Source organism: Apodemus sylvaticus, chromosome 5, assembly GCF_947179515.1.
Source record: "Apodemus sylvaticus chromosome 5, mApoSyl1.1, whole genome shotgun sequence".
Taxonomy (NCBI): Eukaryota; Metazoa; Chordata; class Mammalia; order Rodentia; family Muridae; genus Apodemus; species Apodemus sylvaticus.
The window spans coordinates 141,732,682-141,757,571 of NC_067476.1; the positions used below are offsets into that span (position 1 = coordinate 141,732,682).

Genomic DNA, 24,890 nt, shown 5'->3' on the forward strand with positions numbered 1-24,890 from the left:
TAACTCAAGAGTTTCTTAGGGAAATTGGTTAATGTTTGGAAAAGAGAGAGCAGCACTCGCCATCGATAATGGATCTTTGGGGGGTGTTTGTTTGCTTGAGGTGGATTCGTCTAGCCAGGCTGGTTTTGAACTATGTGGTTGAGGATGCCCTAGACTGGTGGTCCTACTGCCTCCACGTCCAGAGTGCTGAGACTATAAAATCCTTACACCTATCTGGTTTTTGTCTTGTTTTTGAATTAGGATCTTACTTCAAACTCCTGGCTAGCCTGGTCTCACTATGCAGTCAAGGCTGGCCTTGAGCTCATAGCAGTCCTCTTGCACCAAGTGCTAAGATTACAAATTCAGGTCACCATGCCCAGCTTTTATTGTTTTTTGGCAGTGAGAAAAAAACCTCATGTAGTGTGAAGCAGCCATACTTGAAGCCATGTTACATGCCCAGTTCCAGTTTATATAGGAATGAAAGATAGCATTCTGTGTTCAGAAAATTGTGAGTGCGTGTGAATGTGCCTGTGTCTTTGGTGAGTTGACCTTGGACCTTATTTGTCAGGGGCTGTTTGACTCATCTTTGCAACTTTTTTTTTCCTTGTGAGAGTCTGGCTGAGGCTGGCCTTCACAGGAGTTGGATTACCAGCCTGTACTGCCATGCCCAGAGCCACATGACCTTCACCCCCGTGGAGCACCACCGTTCACAGGGCTTTCTCACTGAAGAAACTGCAAGTGGCTAGCATTAGCAACAAGATAGGTTCCTTCTTGTTGATCTTATGTTGCCCAGACTGGCCTGAGACTTAACTCTGTGGACCAGGTTGGCTTCGAACTTGCAACAGTTCTTGATGGTGCTTCCTACATGCTGGAGTTAAGGGTCAGTGCAATAAGTCTTCCTCCTAATTAAATGCAAGTTTCTAGGTCACATGCTCTCCTTTCCTCCAGTTCAGTTTATTTTGGGCTTGTGCCTGGAGCTGGTGCCTACCACAGGAAATGCTGTGGAAATGGTTTTCCCAGGTCTCCCCAGAAGCGGTTCTTTTGTGTATCTTCTGTCTGCTGTAACTGAACCTACATTTGGAGTATTGGGAGGTTAGTACTTTGTGATCAGATTTGCACGAAGAGAAATAAAAGGAAGATAGGCCCACATGTGCAGGATCTGACTTCCTTCTCGTTGTATTGTCTGGGGAGGGGTTACTGGTACACTTCTTTCAGAGTGACTTGCTGAGAGGTAATAATTAGAGCCATTTACTGATCTGACAGGCTCTGTGCTAAGTAGTTTCTGTACTTTGCTGCTTTTAAGACTGGATCTTACTGTGTAGCCTGGGTTGGTCTAGAACTCATACTTTCCTTGCCTTTGTCTCCCCAGTGCTGGTCTGGGCCACTATACCTGGCTGAATTTGCACATCTCATCTAGTTGTCAAACTCATCCTCCTTTTATAGGTGAGAAATTAAGGTCACAGGAGAGAGCTGGGGTTTTTGGTTGGCAAGGCTCTAGAGTTCAGGGCCCGTATCTCCTGTAGTTCAAACCTGCCTGCCCAGAGCATCCCAGCAGGCTTTTCCTGAAAGGTCACAGGTGTGCCTGGATGGATGTTCACTGCTCTCAAGCCAGGGGAGATGTCAAGTGTACCCATTGTTTTTTGTTTTTTTTCTTTTTGTTTTTTTTCTTTTTTTCTTTTGAAGATATGGAGTCATTATATAGCTCTCTCTGGCCTGAAACTTCCTATGTAGATCGGGCTGACCTTGAACTCATAGAAATCCATTTGCTTCTGCCCATTTTTTTTTAACTTGACTACATGATTTAGTCATCTGTACAGATCATCCTAGAGGGTTTTTTTTGTTTTGTTGTTGTGTTTTATAAATACATTTTTTTGGGTGGGGAAGATTTACTTATTTATGTGAGTACACTGTAGCTGTCTTCAGACACTCCAGAAGAGGGAGTCAGATCTCATTATGGATGGCTGGGAGAGCAGTCAGAGCTCTTAACCGCTGAGCTCTTTTTTTTTTTTTTTTTTTGATTTGTTTTTTTTGAGACAGGGTTTCTCTGTATAGCCCTGGCTGTCCTGGAACTCACTCTGTAGACCAGGCTGGCCTCGAACTCAGAAATCCGCCTGCCTCTGCCTCTGCCTCCCAGAGTGCTGGGATTACAGGCGTGCACCACTACCGCCACTGCCACCCTCCCCATCCCACCCCCTCGAGTGTGATGTCTTAAGTTTATTGTGGCTACCTTGGCTACATGCTATTCATGAGCTATGGGTTGGATATTCCTGGTTGGATATTCCTGGTAGGTAGGTGGTTTGGCCTTTTAGTGCCTAGTAGTGTCTTGGGAACCCTGAGTGGGGACAGGCTGTAGTTGTTGGTCCTGTGGGTGGACTGTGGTTATGGGCCATGTACTGCTCCTGATCAGGACTCATCTGAGCAATCAGAAGTCTGAGAGGGGAGCTAGACTTGGTGCTTTAGGCCTATAGTTCCAGCTACTCAAGAAACTAAGGCAGGAGGATCATAGTTCAGGGCCTGTCTTCAGCTACAGAGTGAGTTCCAGGCCAGCCTGGAGATAAGGTAATGAATTCACAGACCAGTGAAAGCAAAGCAGTTTTCAGCTCACAGTTCCAGATAACAGGATGCCAGCATAGAGAAAGGGCAAAAATGACTGGCATGCTGATTTCAAATCCTGGAATCTTAGAAATTCCAATCTCCTCTCCTAGGCCTGGACTTGTCCCTTTCCCCAATTACCAATCTTATAGGTTTAGGTCGCAGAGCCTTGTGTATTGACTGATTTGTGGCTTGATTCTGCCCTATTTTCCGATCTTGTAGCACCAAACCTCAAACCTGTAATTTCCAACTCTGAATTCTCAGATAGGGAGGACGTGGTGTCCCCTGCTTTTATGTAACCAGTGAACTCTAAGCCTCATTCCAAACATGAGTGTAACAATTTATTTCTTACACTGGGAAGACTTTAGGACCTGTCTTAAAGAGAAAAGAGAAGGCTGGGTATGCTGCTCTGGTTGGATGGTTTGGGAAATGTCCCATGGCAGAAAGCAAGACGGGTATGTAAAATAGTAGCTCTGAAGTGAAAGGCTGTGTCATATGCACATCTGTGTGCAGATGTCAGGGTTCATGTGGATGCTTGAAGTCATCCCTGGTGGGAAAACATGTGGGTTTTGTTTTTTTCTTTTAGACTGCATCTTAATATGTAGCTAGCCAGCTAGCTCTGGTTAGCCTGAGTTCTAGGTATATAGGCTTTAGAGAAGAAAAGCTTGTAGAGTATCTGTGGTTGGATTCTCACACCCCTTCTGCATTCTGACTGTTTCCAAGGTTATCTGATATGCTAAGCTCTTAGCCTTAGAGGGCAAGGCTTCTTGTGTTTGATTTGGCACTGAAGAGGGGCGGGGCAGGAGGTTAAGCTAACCAGAGTAGGTAGACCTTCTGTCAGGGTATGCTGTGCTTTTTCCTTTTGTTATTAGGAGTGGAACTCAGCCTTGTGCTGTATACCACTGAGCTACAGCCTCAGCCTGGTATTTCTGTCAGGTATTTACATGTTACATGTTAGATATGATTTGTGGCCAGCAAATAATCTGCCCATAGACAAATTCCATTAAAAAGTGTTCTTTTAAAACTGTGTGTGTGTGTGTGTGTGTGTGTGTGTGTGTGTGTGTGTGTATGCAGAGGCTAGAAAAGGGTGTCATATCCTCTGGAGCTGGAGTTACAGGCAGTTGTGAGCCACCTGATGGGGGATGCTGGGAACCAAACTCAGACTTTCAAAAGAGCACCGCTTGTTCTTAGCCACCCTTCAGCCCTAGAGGAAATGTTCTTTAAGTTGTACATACAGTCTTGAAAGTAGCATTGGGTCTTCCTTCAGACAGGACTAGACTGCTGTGCTTCTTCCCTCAGATGCATTTCTTCGTCTGTGTTTACTGTGAGAACAGAGACGGGACAGCGTATAGTCCTTTGGATGTTGGGAGGGTCAGGAGTAGGATTTGCTCTTAGCAATGGGACCTCCAAATCTTTGGCCAGAGTTTGGCCAGCTGGTGTTCTGGGTCTGTGGTTTGGACTTAGGCATCAGGACTTGGACAGTGAATGGGCAATAGGAAAAGAACTGGTCAGAGGTCAGCAGGCAGGTGTAGGTTTTAATTCCGACTCTTTTTTTCTTTGTGTTTTGAGACACATTCTTACACAATGTCCCATGCTGGACTTGACAGCCTACTGAATATGATTGCAGGCATGAGGCATTATTCCTAGCTTTAAATTTGTACTCTGGCTTCTGCTATCAGGAAGAGTTAGCTTCAAAATTAATTCCAAACAGCTGAAAATGGTGGTCTATTCTTCTACGATTTTTGGAGCTTGAAACTATCTCTAAAAATGGCAGTCCTCCTTCCTCCTGTCATCTACACAGTCTATTTCTCACATCGTATCCTAGACTGATCTAGAACTCAAGGCAATCCTCCTGTTTCAGCCTCCCAAGTAGGTAGGTACACATCACCAGGTCTGATGACTTTTCTTTATAATGTAAGCATTAATGGTCTAGTCCCAGCACACTAAGTATCGAAGAGAGGGCTGGAGAGATCTGCACTTGTGACTGACTAGCTGCTTTTCCAGGAGACCTGGATACTGGTTTGATTCCCAGTATCTACACAGTAGTTCACATCTGCTTGTAGTTTTAGGGTATCCAGTGCCCTCTTCTGGTCTTTGTGGACATCAGACACACACATGGTTCACTGATATACATGCAGACAAACATGAAACTAAGCTGAATTAACAAATATTAAAGGAGAGCTTGATGTTGTTATCCCTCAGCGTCATCCCTGGGAAGCCTGAGGTGCAGCACTGTACCTTGGTTCTTGAGATATCTTCATTACTTGTTTGTTCAGTATATGCGTGTGTCTGTTTGCCCTCCTTCCCCAGCCCCGCCTCTTGCCACCACCTTATTTCTTGAGATAATTCCTCTTACTGAATCTAGAAGTCACTGATTTGGCTGCAGTAGCTGTCCAGCAAGTGCCGAGGATCTCCCTGTCTGTCTCCCAGGTGCTGCTGGCATTATAGGCGGCTGTGGTTGGCCTTTTTCACATCAGTACTGGGTTCCTTAGTGACCCATCTTCCTAGCCCATGAGAAGTCTTCAAGAGCTGGATATTGTGTCATTACTTGTCCATAATCCCAACATTGGTAAGGCTGAGGCAGAAGAATCACAATGAATTTGAGGTCAGTGTAAGCTATCTGGTAAATTCAAGGCCAGTTGACTCTACAGAGTAAGACCCCTCTGAGCTCCTACACTGTGGCTCACAATCATCTGTAACTCCAGTTCCAGGGGATCTGATGCCTTCTTCTGGCCTCTCAGGCGCTGCACACACAGGACAGACAGACATGTGCAGGCAAAACACCCATATACATAAAATAGAAATAAAGGAAAATAATTAAGTAAATGTAAGTAAATCTTAGCAACCCAGAGATACGAAGTGTGTGCCCAGCACCCAGGAGCAGTGGCTGCTGCTGCGCTCTGGCAGACCTCGCTGTTACAGAGTCGGCAGGGAAGACTGGAGCGGAGACATTTGCTTCATGACCGGTACAGAAAGTCATTGCTGAGCCCGTAGTGTAGACAATAGTTATAATTTCTTTCTTCTATCAAAGCCTGAATCTAACTGGACAAGCTTGTCTGTATGTTCTGATAGGTTCCTAGCCAGTTTTCCTTCTGTGCTGAGGACACCTGTTTTATAATTGCCAGGAGTACATGTGCATAGGTAGCTGCCAGTAGTCTTCAGTGGTGACTCTCAGGTCTGTGTCATCAGAACCACCTGGAGGACTTGCTAAAACAGGCATGCTCCCAGCCCCCAACACTCCTCAATCCAGTCTCCAGGGCATGGTGGTAAACTGCACTTTTTGGGAGTTGCTGCTGCTGCTGCTGCTGCTGCTGTGATTACTTTTAGTACTGACTGTTGTGTACCATGTACTGCATGAGGAAGAAGTTGATTCGGGGGCTGGAGAGATGGCTCAGTGGTTAAGAGCACTGACTGCTCTTCCAGAGGTCCTGAGTTCAATTCCCAGCAACCACATGGTGGCTCACAGCCATCTGTAAAGGGATCTGATGCCCTCGTCCGGTGTGTCTGAAGACAGCTACAGTGTATTTACATATAATAATAAATCTTAAAAAAAAAAAAAAAAGAGGAAGAAGTTGACTCATGAGCCTTTCTCTTAAGAGCTCAAAGGTGACTTTCTGCAGGTGGCAGATTTCAAAAGGCCAGAGCAGAGGGAACTGGCTACTAGCCGGAAAACAGGAAACGTGTACTGAACTGTTACACTGTCTCAGTCATGTGAGCTGGCTGCCTGAGGCTCACTAGGTAGGAAGATACTTCTGTTACAGTGTGGAGATGGGTATGGTGGTCTATGCTTATGGTCCCAGCACTCGGGAGTTGAGGTCAGACCGTAACTCTGAGATCAAGCCAACCCTTGCTACACAGCCTGTACCAGGCTAGCTTGAGTTACATTATGAGCCTGTTTCTCTAAAACAAAACAGCTTGTGAGTTGGTAAGAGCCAGCATCACTGCACAACTATTTTCAACTACACAATATCTCAAAAAAAAAAAAAAAAAAAGATGAAATAGAAATGTTACAGGTGCCTCAGTGGGTAAGAAGTGAGTTACTCAGAGATGGTGGGAATTTGATTGATTGAGAGGTAGGCTTGGAAAATAATTGAGCTCTGATTATATTGAATGTTCAATACTAGAGGCAGGTGTTTGGACTTTACTTAGTGACCAGGCCCTGTTAAGAGCTGGAGGAGAGTTGGCTAGGAAGGGATTGTGCACTGAAGAGGTAAGAACAAAGCATGGTGGTCTGTGGAGGCTGAAGCAGGAAGACTGGTGGAGGCCAGGAAGCAGGTCTAGCTTGGCAGCATAGCTGGATCCTATTTCTTGGGGGAAGCGGAGAGATGACAGGGAGCACATCACACCTTTATTACTGTCTTTTTCTAGTACCTCTTAGGGTTTTTACCTGAATTGTGTGAACCACTAATGACCTATCACATGAATATTAGCAGGCCACTGGACAAGAGTGATTGTTTCTTACTTTAAATCCCCAAGACAAACAGGGGAGGCAGGGCATGGATTAGTTCTAAGATGTACAACCTAAAAAACTTATGTTTTGATGCAACTAATGAGGATTTTTTTAGTTGGATGTTCTTCCGCTTTGGGAAGGTAAGATTTGAGGGGCTGGGGTGCAGCTCAGTGGTAGAGCATGACTTTAGCATGTACCAGGCCAGTCTTCAGCATCAACAAATCAGCAAACACACCCCGCTTATACAAGTTTCTAGCTTTAATTTTTTTCACAGGATTCCTATTCAACAACTGCCAGACAACACAGCCTTTTGGCCGAGATAGGGTCATATTTTTAGGGTCACACAACCTCTTAAAAAACATGATAAATGTCCTTCAAGACAGAAAAAAATTGTAAATGTCATGCACCAAGATATTAGCTTGTGTTTTTCTCAGTTCTTGATTATTTTGTTTTACTGTTCTTTCTTTTTGGCTCAAATTCAGTGTACATAATTCCTTCATGAAACAGCAGAGAAAATTTTAAAGCAAATTCTGAATTCTATAGATAAAAAGCAAACCAGTCTTGACTAGAAAATTGAGGAAGCTAAATTTGCCTTGTGTGTGTGCTAGGAATTGAATTTAGGGTCTTGTGCATGCTAAATAGGTCCTTACCACTGTGCCGAGTCTGCCTCAAGGTGACTCTTAAGCTTCTTATAATCACACGTGCATCTGTTATGTTTGGAGCTCCTTTGTGTGTATTCTTTAAAAGTTGCTGCTTTCATGAAACAGCACGTTAAAATCATGATATCTTCTTGAATTTTAGGTACTTACACTGTGAAATTTTATGATGGAGTAGTTCAAACTGTCAAACATATTCATGTCAAAGCTTTTTCCAAAGATCAGGTGAGAAATGTGGTTTTGTGCTTTTGTGTTCTGAACTATGCTAACACTGTACTTTTGTTTCTCAAATAAAGACATTACATGTGTTTCTGATGACAAGTCTTTATTTCCTCCATCTCACAGTTCCACCAGAAAGTTTTCAGAAGCTGCAAAATCTGTGTTTCTTTGTTCATTCCCCCTTCACAGATTCTCTTCTTTAAAAGTGCTGAGCACAGCCCCCATTGTTTGACTTCCGTTTCTCTCATTTCTTCTCAAGTGTCTTGGATGCTTCCCCTGTCCCGTCTTCCTGCACCCTCACCCAGTACGGGGAGCTTGTTGGGAACTAGATGCACTTCCTCCTCCTCTGGCTATATCTCTGACATGACTTAGACTATGGCTTGGGAGCTTACAGCTTGTCCTTGCTGTGCACTTGGCAACCACAGCAGCAACTTGTGTCTACTTTGAAATCAAGTGTCCTGATGCCCCCTTCCCCCTGCCGAGCATAGAGCCCAAGTTCTGTTCCTGAAAACTGCTCCAGAGCTCTGAGCCCTCTTGAAATACTTTATGATTTCCTCCCTTTAGTCTCTTGCTCCTCATGTTTTAACAAAGTCTGTGTACTAAGTGTCTTTTGGGGCCTTTTAAATTTTGGTAGTTACTGATACAGCTTAAGCAGGTTGCTCAGAGGTTTTAGTTCTGTCTGAGACGTCCTCCCTTAGTGGTCCTTCCTTAGGGAGGAAGTTGACCAGATGGGGATGCTCTGACCCATTGGGTCTTTTTCTTTGATGATGAAGTTTTTCACTTGGTGCAGATTACACCAGGTTCTGTATAAACACTGAGGGCAGGAGAACTTTCCAGGAGCTTCAGGAATGTTTTTGTCTTTGCTGACTTTTCTCTAGAAAATAGTGTGAAAACTGAAATTTTGCCAAGATGATTGGCGCTTTCTTTCTCTTTACCTGCCTCCTGCACACCTGAGAAAAGCTTCACCTGTGATTTTAACATTTTTGTTAGCTTTTATGGAATGAGTGAAAGAATTGAAATATGTAGTAGATGCAATTGGTAGATATAACAGGCATGAGACTCCTCTGTGCCTGATAGCAAAAGTCCAACTTTTAAAATAAAGTATATTTTCTGACAGTCTCACTCTGGCCTAGGGTGTTCTCTAACTCACAGGAATCTCCTGCCTCGCCTCCCAGGTGTTGGGACTCGAGGTGTGGGCCATGAACCTATCGAGTTTAACTGTTCACTCAGGAAAATGGATTTGACCTGGAGGGAGGGAGCTTACGGAGCGAAGAGTTATAGGCAGTTCCCTTCCCACTTTCCAGCTGTCTCTGAGTGTCTCATCTTACCTCAGTCCCAGAAGACCACTAAGACAGATATTTCTCAGATGCATACAAGCGCACACATGCACCCACATCCCTACCTGCCAAGAGAGTGTAGTCTTTAGATTCAAGATGACTGTCTAAAAGTTTTTCACAGTATTGGAATAGGCCAGACTTTCACTTTACAACCATGTTACTCCAAATGTTTTGGTAATTACACTTGAGTTACATTTAGTTTTCTGAACTTAGAAGAAGAAAGTTTGCTTCTTTTAGAAGATCTAGAAAATACTCAAAAGCAGAAGGAAAGCAAGACAGCCCTCTTCAGACAAAGGGTTCCTGCTTCTTTGTGTTTGGCACTCTGTGTCTGTCTTGCTGGTTTATGTTGCTATAAACTTGTGTGTGTTATTCCCCAAATTGAAGTCAAGTGCATGCTACTGTCTATAGCGTAGTTCTTTGTCTTAACAGTGTAACAGTCCCCTGCCGTTGTTCCTGTGTCCTCTGAAGTTGTGCTTTCTGATAGCTCTGCAGGTTCAGTAGTATGCATGTACTTTATGGGGCTGGCTTCCAAGTGCAAGTCAGGGAATTTGTACCCAGCTGTGAAGTCTTATTATTCTATTAGCCAACTCCATTTCTGGGAATTCGTTTTAGTTCAGAAGTAGGAACTGTCAAGTCTTTTGATCTGAACTGACACCACCCCATCCAGACGAGAGTGCAACTGCCTATTTGTCTCCATCTTTTTAGAATAATAATTGGGACATTTAAAAAAAAAACCTCTCACTGTTTATTATTTTCCCCTGTGGGACGAATTTTGCTTTGACTGCTGAACAGTTAAACATTCCTGTTTCTGGGAAATCAATGAGCCTGGAATGTATATGCAGAATCCCATAGGAGCATGTTGTGGGATAGATCCCCACTCTTCTCTGGGAATTTTGGAGGAGTGATTCATTCATAAATAAACTTAATTGTAGCCTTAGAGATTCTAACTTTCAAAATTGGCCTTATTAAAGTCAGTTTAGTAGCAACTTAGAAGCAGTACTGCTTGTCAATGGAGAAAACACCCAGCAGCTCAGAAACCTAGTAGGTGGCTTGCTGGGGTGAGCATAGCTGTTAACAGGAGAGGAAGCTAAGACTGTTGGTCTGGCTTAGGCATTCTGAACAGTGTTCCTGTTAAGCTTCCAGTTACTAGTTTGGTTTTCTTCTATATCAAACTGGACATCAGTGTACACTGCATCTCTGAAAATTTCTAGATAAGAAGGCTAGAATAGTTGCCTTAGAAATACCACTTCTAACCACGGGTCCTGCTAGTTGGCATCCCTAACGAGTCTCACGTGGCTCATCCTAGTAGGGATGTTGCACAAGGATTGAGATAGCAGTTGTGTTTGAACAGTTAGTTCTCAAAGCTCAGGTACTCTCCTGGTCCTGTGCATCATGTGACCTGGCCTATGTCCTCTTAGTGTCTTCATTGTCTCCGTAAGTGTGCAAGCAGCCTCCTGATTGTGTATTTGCAAGTAATCACAAAGTGTTTCATCGCTATTTTGCTCATTTTAGAATATTGTGGGTAATGCTAGGCCTAAAGAAACAGATCACAAAAGTCTTTCATCGTCTCCTGAGAAACGAGAGAAGTTTAAAGAACAGAGAAAAGCCACGGTCAATGTGAGGAAAGACAAAGTGGAAAAAGCCTTAAAGACAGAAAAGCGGCCCAAGCAGCCTGACCAAGATGGAAAGCTGATCTGCTCAGAAAAGGGCAAAGTGTCAGAAAAAAGCCTTCCTAAGAACGAGAAGGAAGACAAGGAGAACATTTCTGAGAACGAACGGGAATATTCTGGGGACGCCCAGGGGGAGAAGAAGCCTGAGAAGGACCTCGTGAAGAGTCCGCAAGAGAACCTGAAGGAGCCGAAAAGAAAACGAGGCAGACCCCCCTCCATAACTCCTACTGGTGAGTCTCCCAAGTGCGCTCTGCAGTGCGTGATGGCGGTGTTCTTCTGTGGCCTTTGTGGTTCTTTACTCCTTCTGTACTTCAGTCCTTCATGTTTGTGACTGGCTTGTGAGCTGAAAACAAATCGTGCCTGTGGAGCTGAATTTCAATGAGGTGTGTGTCCAGGTGGACATGTTGGGGAATGTGGTCATGACTGAGCTGGGGTGGAAACATGGAGTTTCCATGGAAGAGCCGAGGGAGCTAAGGCCTTCTCCTGGTGCCTACTTATGGGCCCTCAGTCTGAGGAAATAACATCCCAATGGGCAGACATGACAGAGGAGAGGAAAAGACAGGAAGCTGAGGGTGCAGGGAAGAGAGGTACAGCGTGGTAGGGTACACTGATCTTGTGGAAGGCCCTGGATTCAGGCCTTAGCGCCGAAACACACACACATATAGACGTTGAGCCTCTGACGGAGGCAGAGTAAAATAAGGCAAAGCCTAATGCTAGCGAGGCAGGGTGCATTTTGAACTCTTAGTAGGCATTGCAGCTCACACCTGTGACACTGTCACTTGGGCAGCGGGACCAGGAGGGCCACTAGTTCACGCTTCACAATGATATCATCTCAGAAGATATTGCGCCTTCAAAAAAATGTTTACTGGTGCTGGCATTTCAGTCTGCATAAAAAGATAATTTGGTTAACTAAACTGGTAAAAATTAAGGGTCCAGTATAGTTGTAGGGAATAATATCCAATTATTTAAAGGAAGTCTAAAACTCTGAGGTAGGGGATTACAGTGAATTTAAGGCTAGCCTGGACTGCAGAGTTGAGCGGCAGATCATCCTGTGCTAGAATGAAACATTGCTCCAAAAAGAAATAAAAAGAAAGGCAGTATAAGTTTGGAATTCTTCTAGAATAACCAAGAATGAAACAAGTTTTGATTTCTTGGTAAGTCGAACACTCACACTTGAGATGATTTGGTGGCATTGAATGCATTCGTGGTCTTTTCCTGCATGAACATTAGAAAACTATGAACTTCTTCCCATTTTCAAGTAGCATATATGGCTTGTTTGTTGTTGTTAATTGTCCCGGGAGCTGAGCCTGTTACCTTGCACACTATAAGCAAATGCTTTACCAGTTAGCTACATTTCTAGCTTGCAATCTTTTTTTTTTCTCCATGGAAATTTAAACAGTTTCAGTAGATAATTTAACATGTAAAATTTGATATAGAATATATTTTGTGAAAACTAGAATAAGAGCTAATTCATTGATTTCTAGTGGGAAAGTCTACATTAGGTTACGTCATTCAGACAAGTGTATGTAGCTTTCTTAAAGCTGAGTTCTAATTTTATAGGAAATCAGATAAGAGTCTGCTTTATCATCTGATGAAGTATGTGCCTCCCCTCCTAAACTAAACAAAACAAACAAAAACAACCTCCGGGGCTGGATAAAGAGCTTGTTGTGTATGCCTTAGATCCTGAGTTTGCCTATCCAGAACCCACATAAGGGCCAGGTACTGTAGTACTTGTCTGCAATCCTAGATTACCGCTCCCGGAAGATTCATTGGAAGCACGTGGGGCAGCCATCTTGTCATGTACAACAAGGATACAAGAGACCCTGTCCCAAGGGATAAGGTCAGGCCCTGCGCCCCGATTGACTTCTGACCTTGACACTTGGTCTGTGATATGTAGGCACTGATTCACTCAGCCACTTATACACATGCTCAGGAAAGCATGTGTTTCACATGCACATGCATGCACAAATAAAACAAAGTAAAAGTAAAACCACCCCTGGTTTTTCAATACAGGGTTTCTCTGTGCAGTTCTGGCTATCCTAGAACTTACTCTGTAGACTGGTCTGGCCTTGAACTTAAGAATCCTCCTGCTTTTACCTCAAATGTTGAATTAAAGGTTTGTGCCACCATACCCATCTCTCCTTTTTTGTTTCTCTTGTTAATCGGCAGTGCTGGTCAAACCCAGGTCCTTCTGTCTGATGAGGAGGGCTGTGCTGCCATGAGCCACACCCATAGCTCTCTCCCATGATATAGTCTTCAATATTGACTACATGGTGAAATGTTTTTAGATGGATTGGTTTAAATAAAATATAAATTTTAATTTATAGTTAAACTAATTTATTTTAAATTTTCAAACTTAATTTCATTTTTTAAATTTCTTAATATGATTAAAATTTAGTTATTTTACTAAAAAATTTAGTTACATGTAGCTTACATTTGATGCTCTCATTGTATTTCTAAGTGACAGCATTGTCCTTAAGCTTAGTTGCTGTCAAAGAAAGAAAGAAAGAAAGAAAGAAAGAAAGAAAGAAAGAAAGAAAGAAAGAAAATTGTAGTTGCTGTCTTGATTGACTTGTGAGAAAGAAGTGAACACCAATACCGAAGGCCTGCATTGAGAGTGCTACTAATTGTACAGTGTTCTGAGGGAAACTGAGAAAATACCCTGTGTCTTCCAGACAAAGAAGAGAACGAGTTGGGGCAGTCTAGAAGTTTCAGCATCCCAGACAGTGCGCCGTCTCCAGACGGAGTGTGTGGGAGGCAGGCTGCCCCCCTCCGTTGCATCTGAGCCCAGCGTTTGTTCACACCAGGCTGATGCTTTACGGCTCTATCTCTAGGCTCCAGAGCAAACATTCTTTTGAAAGCTGGAAAAAGGCAGTAGTTCAGGAAGAAAAAAGGTGGAAAGTATGAACTGGTAGACATCATACTTGTCTGCAGCTCAGTTTAGCTCTTCCTGCTGTAGCTTGGAGCCTGTGGAGTGTGTGCTAAGATATCTGTTTCCCCAGGTGACAGACTCTTTTGTGGAGCCATCCACAGCTTCACGCCTTCCTACATTCATTTAATGCTTTTGTAAGGATGTGATTTCATACCAGATAGACACATTTAATAGAGAGGGAAATGTCCTGTTCACTGGACTTGGACATCTAGGGACAGGCTGAGCTTGTGCTTCCCTGCCTTCTGTCAGCACCAGTGTGGAGAAGCTGGGCTCCCGGATGAGGTGCTCTGGCGAGAGTTAGGAAATACTCAGCTTCTCTATAGCTACTTGCTTATGTGTGGTATCAAAAGGAAAAGAAGGCTTGTATGGTGCATACACAGAGTTCAGGCGCCCTTAGGAACGAAGGAGGATGGGTCTGTTGACCAGGAGAGCCCTGAGCTCCTAGATTGCACAGATCTGATTGGGAGCAGAATCTGAGCTATGTATAGCAGATTGTTTGTGTTTAGTTTAACTTGGAATATGTGTGATCCAAGTTTCCGCCACTTGGAATAGAATAATGTTGATATGCTGGGAAGGTTGAATATAGCAGGAGCCAAGAATGGGGCGTGTCTCCTCAGAGCTCTGCTCTGTCTCTCCTTCAGCTTCTGACATGGCCACACTGGAGCTGCAGATCATACATGGATCTCTTCTCTTGGCTTTGTTTCCAGCCCTCTGTTTTCCGGTCCAGTCCTCTTCTCTCTTCTTTGCCCTCCTCAGATCTCTGAGTCCCGCCTTCCCGCTGGGCTCCCTAATCTTTCTTCTGTCTCTTTTTGGATTTCCATCTTTCAGATTTGAGGAGAATTTCTTATGCATTAGGCTAAAAGTAGAGAATGCAGCACTGCAGAGTCATAGTGCCTGCTGAGATGGCGATCCACAGCAGTGCCCTGCCGTAGACTCAGCTTCCAGTTAGATCTTCTAAACAAAGCAAACAAAATAAACCACCTAGAACCTGACAGCTGACTTAGCTTGTAGACATTGAAAACAGGAACCAAGCCCTAATCTATGACACACATTTTTAAGAATGAACCTGCATGGTATGTTTTTCTGAGTACTGGGTAGGTACAAGTTTGTTCAGTTTTAGTTCTTTTCTTTTTCTGGACTGGTCAGCAAGTTTTGAAAAGATTTGATGCTTAAAATGCCTGAAGGAGTCAGATATGGTGATACAAGCCTGTAATCCTAGCACCTGGGAGGTGTGGTGCTAGGTGGGGTGGGAGGCATTTTTTTGGCTACTTAAAGTTGAAGGCCACTGGAGCTGGAGAGATGGCTCAGTGGCTAAGAGCACCAACTGCTCTTCCAGAGGTCCTGAGTTCAAATCCCAGCAACCACATGGTGGCTCACAACCATCTGTAATGAGATCTGACTCCCTCTTCTGGAGTGTCTGAAGACAGCTATAGTGTACTTATATATAATAAATAAATAAATCTTTAAAAAAAAAAGTTGAAGGCCACCTAGACTATATATTTGAGATTCTCTTCCTTTCTAGTTCCTTTCTAGTTCCCCTACCCAAGACTTCAGGAGTCTTACTTGGTAATAACTGTCTGTAACCCCAGCACTCAGAAACTAGAGGCAAAAGCATCAGGAATTTAAAGTCATCCCTAGATATAGATGTAGTTTGAGACCACCTTGAGCCTTTTACTTCATTAATTTTTTTCTTCTCCAAATAAAGCGAGATTACAAGAGCATGTTCAGCATGCATGCCTGCAATCTCATCTACTCCAGAGGCTGAGGCAGGAGGATTACAAATCAAGGGCTACTCTGGGCAACTTAGCAAGAAGATACTGTCCTTCCTCTGTCCCCTGTCAAGAGACTTTTATACTGCCTAACATGTTTTAAAGAGGTTGTGTTGGAGTGTGGTATTTTAAAGTGAAGGTTTAGAGGATCTGGGTCTAAGGCAAGGCCACAAAAAGCTAGAGACAGTCAGTGTGTGGAGTGCCCCCATCTTCCCAAGGAAGCAGTTCTTACTCATGCCATTGTCTTGTCTTACCTTTAGGATGACTGTTGCTTTTCAGGGTTTAGTAATGTATCTGATCTCTATGAGGGTGTCTTCTCTCTTTCGTTTTGTACTTGTGTATATATATTTTTATTTGTATAAAGATACACAATCAGGCATGAAGAAGTTATATTTTTTCGTGTGCTTTGTATATATTTCAGCTGTGGATTCAAACTCTCAAACTTTGCAACCAATAACATTGGAGTTGAGAAGACGGAAAATATCAAAACGAAGTGACACCCCGTTAAAGCGTCCCCGACTTGACAAAAATTCATGTGAGTCCCCAGTTTATGGATATGTGGCTAGAATTTGATAATTACTTGGGTCAGTTTCTGTGTCTGTCTGTCCCTGTTTCTTACAAACACTAATGAATGTCTTTGAATACATGAGCTAATGTGAGTGGAGTGTGATTGAGATGGAATTGTTGCTAACAGCAACAGGACTGTATCTGTGGTGCTCAATGAGAGCTTATCTGTTTCCATAAGAGAAAAACTTAAGCCAGGCATGGTGGCACACACCTTCAACCCTAGCTCTAGGGAGGCAGAGGGAGGCTCTGTGAGTTTAAGGACAGGCCAGGTCTACACAGAGAGACCCTGTCTGAAAAAACAAAGCGAACACTAGAAATACTACTTTTTGACTAGAAAACAAGCATGTTGACCACAAAAAGGAATTGTGATGACCTTTAAATAAGGTTTTCGTAAGCCATGGATGACTTGGGAGTCAGCACACAGTCCTTCATGGCGGAAGCTCCAAAATAGAGCTATGGTCAAGATTGGCACATGCCTCAGCATGTCTTCTTAGTCAGTAAACTCTTGACATCTGTTTAAGCTCTCTCTAGCCCAGACTATGCATTTTTAAGGTAAACTTCCTTCCTAGCAGAGGTTTTGCTTTCACTGTAAGCTAGGAAAGGATCAATCAGAAATTCCACAAGTCTGTATAGGAAAAGCCTTTGTAGAAGTGACCAGCTCAGAAGTCCATGTAGGCGGAAGTCTTTCTTCCTGTTAGTCTCTGAGCACAACTCTATTAATGGTTTACAGCCCAGGAACAGCCAAAAAAACGCTCTGAAAACAGTGACAAAGACTTATCCAGAAGACGGTCTTCCAGGCTGTCTACTAATGGGACCCGTGAGATCCTAGATCCTGACCCCATTGTACCTGATCTGGTTCATCCAGCTGATACAGACCCTCTACCGGACAAGTCGCCCAGTGCCAAGGAATCTGCTGAAGGTGAGTCAGTGTCTGTTTAGGAATTATTTGGCCAGCCTAGTGCCCGGCTACTAAGAACCAATCCAGATTCTTCTGAATTGGCTTCTGTGTTAGATTGGGTTGAAAGTGTGTGTGTGTGTTATTTTATATATTGCATATATTTTATGTATAGGGCTGGAAAGATAGTTTAGTGGCACTCGCTGTTCTTTCAAAAGAACCAGATTCAGTTCCTAGCACCCAAGTTAGGTGGCTCACAAACACCTGTAACTCCTGTTCTAAGGGGATCTGTCATGGCCTCTTCAGACCCTGCATGTATGTAGTGCACAGATGGACATGCAGCCAAAACACATTCACAGCTGGGCATGGTTGTGCACACCTTTAATCTCAGTACTGGAGAGGCAAGCATATCTTTATAGTTTTGAGGCCAGCCAAGGCTACAAACAAGCAAACCCTATTGAAACTCATCCACGCTAAATAAAACTGAATCTAATAATAACTCGTAGAAAATATATGTGTAGGTATGTGTGTGTATGTGCATGCAGCTACTCAGAGTCCAGAAGACGTGGTCAGATCGCCCGGAGCAGAAGTTATAGGTGGCTGTGAGCTGTCCAGTGTGAGTGTCAGGAACTGAGCTCAGGCCCCCTGTACAGAGGCGGTATGTAGGAGCTTAACTCCAGAACTGTTTCTCCAGTCCCACAGTAGATTGTTTTTGAAATCCAAGTATTGAAGGTGCTACAGTGCTTGATGCTGTCTTGTTTGTACCTGGTGGAGTGGATGTATCTGTGGTTGTTTTTGCTAATTGTTCCATGCTGTATGGCAGACTGGAGGGAAGTACATGGCGTTGGAACCCTGCTTCTCGCTCTGCGGTTTTGATGCTACCTCGCTCCATCGCCTCGGTTGCTGACCTTTCACCGTAATCTGATTCTTTGAGGAATTTATAGCCCTGGCTGTGTGGGTGGAAGGCCTTTTCTTTCTTTAACAAGTACCATTTTGTTCATTTTTTTTTTGCATGTATGTATGTACGTACGTATGTGTACACACACGTACCGTGGTACATATGACCAGAAGATAACTTGTAGGACTCTATTCTCTGTTGAGAGGGTACTGGAGTTTAACTACAGCTTCTCTGGCTTAGAAGCATCTTGCCACCCCTCTTTTTAAAAAAATGCTTGGTTTTTGGTGGTTTGGTAATTAATTTGTTTGTTTGTTTTGAGGCAGGATCTCACTTTGTAGCTCAAGTTTGCCTGAACTCACTGTAGATAAGGTGGGCTTCACACCCACAGGATCCACTGCCTCTGACTTTCAAGTACTGGGATTAAAGAGGGCTGCCACCCTCCTTTTTTCTCTTGGTTTCCTTCCTTCCTTTCTTCCTTCCTTCCTTCCTTCCTTCCTTCCTTCCTTCCTTCCTTCCTTCCTTCCTTCCTTCCTTCCTTCTTCCCTCCCTCCCTCCCTCCCTCCCTCCTTCCCTCCCTCCTTCCCTCCCTCCCTTCCCTCCCTTCCTTTCATCCATCCATCATCCATCCTATCTGTCTCTGTGACTGTCTTTCTTTTGTTCATTCATTCTTTTTAATGTGTCTGTATGTATCTGTTCCAATGTCTGCAGAAGGTGACCAGATGCCTTGGATTTGCAGTTACAGGTAGTTTTTAAACCACTTAACATGGGTTTGAGAAGTACGTTTGAGTCTTCTGCAAGGGTGGCAAACAGTCTGACATCTGAACCATCCATCCTTCCAGCCCACTGAAATGTGTTCTTACGTGTCCTCTGAGGTGTCTCTGACTTTCTAGTCTGTTTTGGAACTCTTGACTTCCTGATTGTATACATATTTGTTTCCCAAGCATTCTTTCTGTATTTCTTCCTCTAGGTCAGTTGAAGCCTCCATTGGAAACTGGCCAGGTCTCTTCTGCATTAACTTGCCACCCCACTGGGGATGGCCTGGGGGCTGCAGACTTGGAGTTGAACTGCAAGTCAATGGGAGAAAACACAATGAAAACAGAACCCGTGTCTGCTCTTGCTGAGGTGCAGGAAGTTTCAGCTGTTGAAGGTGTGTGTGTGGTATTAACTTAGTCATGCTTTCTGTGTGGGCTTTGTGCTTTTACTTTGCAACTTCTTTTAAGTGCTCTTTCAGTAATTTTTTTTTTCTGTCTTAATATTTAAAGGCCTCCACAACTGTACTCTCCACAGGCAGAAGTAGAAACATCTTAGTAAATTCAAGGCCAGCCTTGTTTCCAGGGTATCACAGTGAAGCTCTGTCAAAAGAAATAAAACAGAAAACCTTGATTCTTTGTGTGTGTGTGTGTGTGTGTGTGTGTGTGTGTGTGTGTGTGTGTGTGTGAGAGAGAGAGAGAGAGAGAGAGAGAGAGAGAGAGAGAGAGAGAGAGAAGAGAGGGAGAGAGAGAGACAGACAGACAGACAGACACAGACATTCAATATGATGGTTGCTCTGGCTGTCCTGGAACTTACTCTGTAGACCAGGATAGGCCTGATTTCACAGAGCTTCGCCTGCCTCTGCTTTCCCAATACTATGCTCCATTCATTTCTGATTTTGTTTCCATATTCCCTTTTGGTATTTTGGCTAGGGTATTTTGACTAGGTATTTGCTGTTCAGTTTACAGAGATTCGTGGTCTGAGTGTTTAGGCAGGGTTGGAAGGCGGGTGGCAGGTAGGCATCAGGAGGTGGGGCCAAAGCACTGGGTAGGTCATGAGACCATCAGATATGTGGTTTCTGACTCAGTTTGCAGGCTTCCTACTGAAGTAGGTGAGCAGGGAAGTTGCTCTCAGTCTGAGCCATTTGCTTTGAGGAATATGTGGAGTTCTTGACTTTCAAGTTAATCTAACTTCACAGAAGACAAAGAAGCAACTCAGTCAAAATTATGGATTGTTGGTTTGATCCTAAATCCTGCCCTCCTTCCTTCGTGCTGTACCCTTCCAGCTGCTGACAGACTGCCGACTGCTGAGGACACAGTGAGAAGAGAGCAGGGTGCTGCCTTGAGGAACTTGGTACAGTGAGGGGCAGGGCCAACTCCTTCCAGGCATTTGTCACAGTAGTGTGTCCACTCCGAGAAGGAGCAGCATGCAATAGGTGATCAGGACTTGGGGAAGAAGGTCACCTTTGTAATTCTGTAGCTAAAGGGAGAGAGATACATCCTTGAAGCAAAATAGTATTTCTGGGGTTTGTTTTGGATTAAGGTCTTTGTGGGAATACAGATGATGCAGAAGATTGCTGGGAAGAAGGCTGCTAACGACACTTGAGCCAGGAATGCCTTATATGAGTGAGCAGGAAATGGGCTGGCTTGTCAGCAGAACAGCCGCTGGGAGCAGGAGCACTCAGTCACTGAGTAGGCTTCTCCAGGCTACTACCACAGCCTCAGTGCTTCTAAACTCAGATGGAGTCAGGCCCGGAGAAGTCTGTCAGAGATTCCTGGGCAGAAGGTCAGAGCTGGCTGGCAGAGGGCCTCCTAAAGCCCAGCCCAACACCAGGGTCAGCACTGCCATCTGGTGGAATAAGGGCCAGTGCTTTCTTTTGGTTTGTGTGTATGTAGAAATTTATATTCTGGGCGAGAGACAGGCAATGTTCACTGAAACCAGATGCATGGAGGTCAGGGGACAGTTCTTGAGTCACTTCTCTCCTACCTTTATGTGTGTTGGGGATCAAAATCACATTGGCAGACTGCACAGCAAGCACCTTTACCAACCAAGCCGTCTCCTTGGAGCTCTAGGTATTTTTCTTGAGCATAGACAGTTGTCTGTACATGTGTTCGTATAGGTGTATTATCATTTTTCTAATGCTAAGGACTGAACCACAGATCACTCTTACTGACTGCACCCTCTGTTACTGAACTATACACACAGCTATGCCTTTTTCTTGTATAGTGCTAGATTGAACCCGGGACTTTGTACACGCCAAGCAAGGGTGTACCACGGAGTCAGCACCCTCGGCCCTGTGTACTTTTTTTTTTTTTTAATATTTATTTATTGCTGGGGCGGTGGCGGCACACACCTTTAATCCCAGCACTTGGGAGGCAGAGGCAGAGGCAAGCGGATTTTTGAGTTCAAGGCCAGCCTGGTCTACAGAGTGAGTTCCAGGACAGCCAGGGCTACACAGAGAAACCCTGTCTCGGTGAAAAAAATTATTTTTTTATTTATATGAGTATACTGTAGCTGTCTTCAGACACACCGAAGAGGGCATCAGACCCCATTACAGATGGTGGTGAGCTACCATGTTGTTGCTGGGAATCACACTCAGGACCTCTGGAAGAGCAGTCAGTGCTCTTAACCACAGAGCCATCTCTCCAGCCTGCCCCTGTGTACATTTTTAAGTAAGTCTCACTTGAAATTATCTCAGGCCCATGAAAATGTTGTAAATGTAGAACAAAGAAGAGGAACATGGTGACTTACACACTTGGGAGGCTGGAGGGTAACAGTGAGTTTGAGGCTATCCTGGGCTACCTAGTGAGTTCAAGGTCAGCCTAGGCTACACAGTTTGTTCAAGGCTGGTATGGGGCACAGAATGAAATACTGTCTGAACAACAGTGGTTAGCAGTTCGTAATTCCTTCTGTGGGGAAGAAGTGTGGTGGAGTGACAGCTGACAGAACAGAAGTGATGCAGACATGGAAAAAGCTGTCTAGAGTTCCTCAAGTGGGTTCTTCTCTGGCTGCCCCTGTGCTTTTCGGGGAGAGAGAGAGAGAGAGAGAGACAGACAGACAGACAGACAGACAGACAGACAGAAACTCACTGTGGCCCTGCTTTGGTCTCCGGGTACTGGGATTACAAGTGTGCTGCCACACCCAGCTCACTGTTGTATCTGTTAATATAAGCATATGCATGCTTCTAAAGTTGACAGGAAAAGAAGCATAATGCCCCTTTATAATTTTTAATTAATTTTGAGACTGGGTCTCTTGTATCCTACATTGGCCTGGAATTTGTATAAGTGAAGATATCTTTATCTCCTTATCCTCCTGTCTCCTTCCTGTGTGCTGGAATTGTCGTCCGACAAAGCTCAGTGTCTGCGGTGCTGGGAGCTGGACTGAATGAAGGCTTTGTGTGAAGCAGCAGCCAGCTGTCAACTGAGCTGGACCCCCTGCCACCCATAACAGTTGGTTTATGTTAGACATAACATAAACCTGTGTAGTCCATGTTGCCCTTAAACTCATGGCAAACCTCCTGCCTCAGTCTCTAAGTGCTGGGGTTATAGACTTAAGCCATTATGTATAGCTCTTACATTGTATTCTTTCCTGGGGATGGAACTACAGCCTCACATGTAGTAGGCAAGTGTGCACCTATCCCCTATTTGTTCTGTTTCATGGTTGTTTAAAATTATATGATACAGGCCTGGGATATAGCTTACTTAATAGAGTGTTTTCTTAGTTTGGAGGAATCCTGGTTTTAAACCGCAGGACTACAAAAACCAGATATAATAGTACTCACCTGTCATCACAAGTTCATGGCCAGTCTGTATGTCATAAAGAAAAAGTTACATCTCTCATGGTGGTATGACTCCTTTAATCCTCAGCACTTGAGGCAGGCAGATCTCTGAGTTTGAAGCCAGCCTGGTCTAGGAGTGAGTTCTAGCACAAGGATAACCCAGAGAATCTCTCTCTTAAGGAACCAAAAATAAATAGATTAATTAAATTAAAAAATAAAATTATAGCCGGGTGGTGGTGGCCCACGCCTGTAATCCCAGTACTCCGGGAGGCAGAGGCAGGTGGATTTCTAGGTTAGAGGCCAGCCTGGTCTACAGAGTGAGTTCCAGGACAGCCAGGGCTACACAGAGAAACCCTGTCTCGAAAAAACCAAATATAAATAAATAAATAAATAAATAAATAAAGCTATATGGCATTTCCATTTTAACATTTGGCTGGTATTTTGAGTTGAGATCTGTTTGGTTTTTCTTGGATTGATTTTCATTCCTTCAGAGTGGAGAAAGTTACTCTTTCATAGATCTGTAAAACACTTTGTTATGGCATTATCGCACAGAACATGTCAAAAGGTATGACTGCACAGGGCCATGTGCTTTCTTTGCCAACAAAGATCCCAGCTGTGTTAGATCTTGGTGCTGAGGCAACACCAGACAGTGAGGAGTGAGTCTTTCATCTGGTTGGAGAAGTGGTAGGTAACAGGATCCAGCAGCAGATGCTAAGCGCCAGCAGTGAGGCACAGCATGAAGTCATTGTGCCAGCAGAAGATGGCATGTGATCCCTGCCGAAGGGGGTGTCTGGGTCCTCCCTTCTCCACGTGCTGTGTGAGCTGAGTCTGGATGGCAGGGAAGACTGGGCTGAGCCAGGACGGGATGGCAGGCAGACAGGGGCATAGGATGAGCTAAGGTGTGAGCTGGGAAGCTCATGAATTCTTAGTCACTGGGGCCAAGTGGCATTAGAAGCCAGAACTGAGGCTTTATTGTGCAGTAAGGATTTTGGAAACAAGGTGCTAAGGGCCCAGAATTAGGCCATTCTGAGTATCATGAGTATCATCTACCTGAGGTTTTAAGATATTGGCAGTGGGCATACAAAAATAGATTAAAGTAAGTCTAGAATTTTTATTATTTTTTATGTGTGTACATAAATGTGTTTGTATCTGTGTATGTACCATGTTCATGCCTGGTATCCTTAGAGGCCAAAGAGCTTCAAAACTCCTGGAATATAGGAGTTACAGACTGTTGTGAGTGACCACCTGGGTGCTGAGAAGACTGGACTGGAACAAAGCTGCCAGTGCTCTTAACTGGTGAAACATTGCTCTGGCTTCAAAGTAGACTTTTGCAGTAAACAGTTGAAGGGCTGGGGATGGGGTGTTGTTCTGTCATGCATGAAATTTGGGGTATAACCCCCTAATACTATAGCAGCAAAATGAAACAAAAAATGCCAACCTTGGCTGGAGAGATGGCTCAGTGGTTAAGAGCACTGACTGCTCTTCTGAAGGTCCTGAGTTCAAATTCCAGCAACCATCCATAAAGAGATCGGATGCCGAGATTAAGTCCAAGATAGTATGTATTTATTTAACACATTGCCCATGTATTTACAGCAGTACCAGCCTCCAAAGGAGGCAACTGCTGCCAATAGTCAGGAAGCCCTGGCTCTCTCCCCAGAGGACACAGATGAAAACACAGACCTAGCCAAACCCCTGCGTGCCCTGCCTATAGGAAGGAGTTCAGACAGCCCAGGTTCTTGATGGGCTTGTCTGTACATAGACCTGATTTCTCTATTACATGTCTGAGGGAAATTAGAAGGCCACAGATTCTGCTCTGCATTCTCTGTTACAGTGTAATAGTATTACTCTGAACACAAAGGCTTTGAACATACTTATTTTCTCGTACTTGTCATATAGCTGACTCAGCCAGGGATTGTCCAGGCTGGGCTCCCAACTGAAAACTCCAAAGTGGACCTCAGTCTTTAGCTGCTGAAAGCATCAGTGTTTTACTTGCACTTCTGGGTCATCTGTGCATTGGCCTCTGGGAAGTCACCCAGAACCTGGCCTGTGTTGTTAAACCAACAGAGAGACTCTCTGCTAGGACTTTAAGCCTCACAAACAGGAGGTACTATCACCTTTATTAGAGATAACTCAGGTGCTGCTCAAACTTGAGGAATTATACAAGGGGTGAACACCATTAGGTTTAGTGGAAGCCCAACCTCCTGGGAACCCCAACTCTTTTGGACACCAGGAGTTGAAGATTTGTAATCTCGGATCATCCAAGTTTACTCCTGCATGCACACTATCTTCTTAACGCCGCCATCCTTGATCAAAAAGAGCTTTTGGATTGTCTGACTGGGAGCTCTGTCCTAGAGACATATGGCAGTTTCTTTTCCCTAGGGAGGTTTCTTGTCCACCT

General features: G+C 44.2%; 1 protein-coding gene across 3 annotated transcripts in view; it reads left to right on the top strand.

Annotated features, from left to right (window-relative positions):
* Phf20 (PHD finger protein 20) overlaps positions 1-24,890 on the top strand; it is a 103,708-nt gene that overhangs the window by 51,867 nt on the left and 26,951 nt on the right. The window contains exons 5-9 of one of the 3 annotated variants that reach the window (XM_052184094.1): positions 7,823-7,902; positions 10,746-11,133; positions 16,026-16,139; positions 16,902-17,090; positions 18,932-19,111. In XM_052184094.1, the coding sequence (XP_052040054.1) occupies positions 7,823-7,902; positions 10,746-11,133; positions 16,026-16,139; positions 16,902-17,090; positions 18,932-19,111 (951 nt within the window). The remainder of the gene's footprint in view (positions 1-7,822; positions 7,903-10,745; positions 11,134-16,025; positions 16,140-16,901; positions 17,091-18,931; positions 19,112-24,890) is intronic. The other 2 variants (XM_052184096.1, XM_052184095.1) reach the window with 2 other exon arrangements.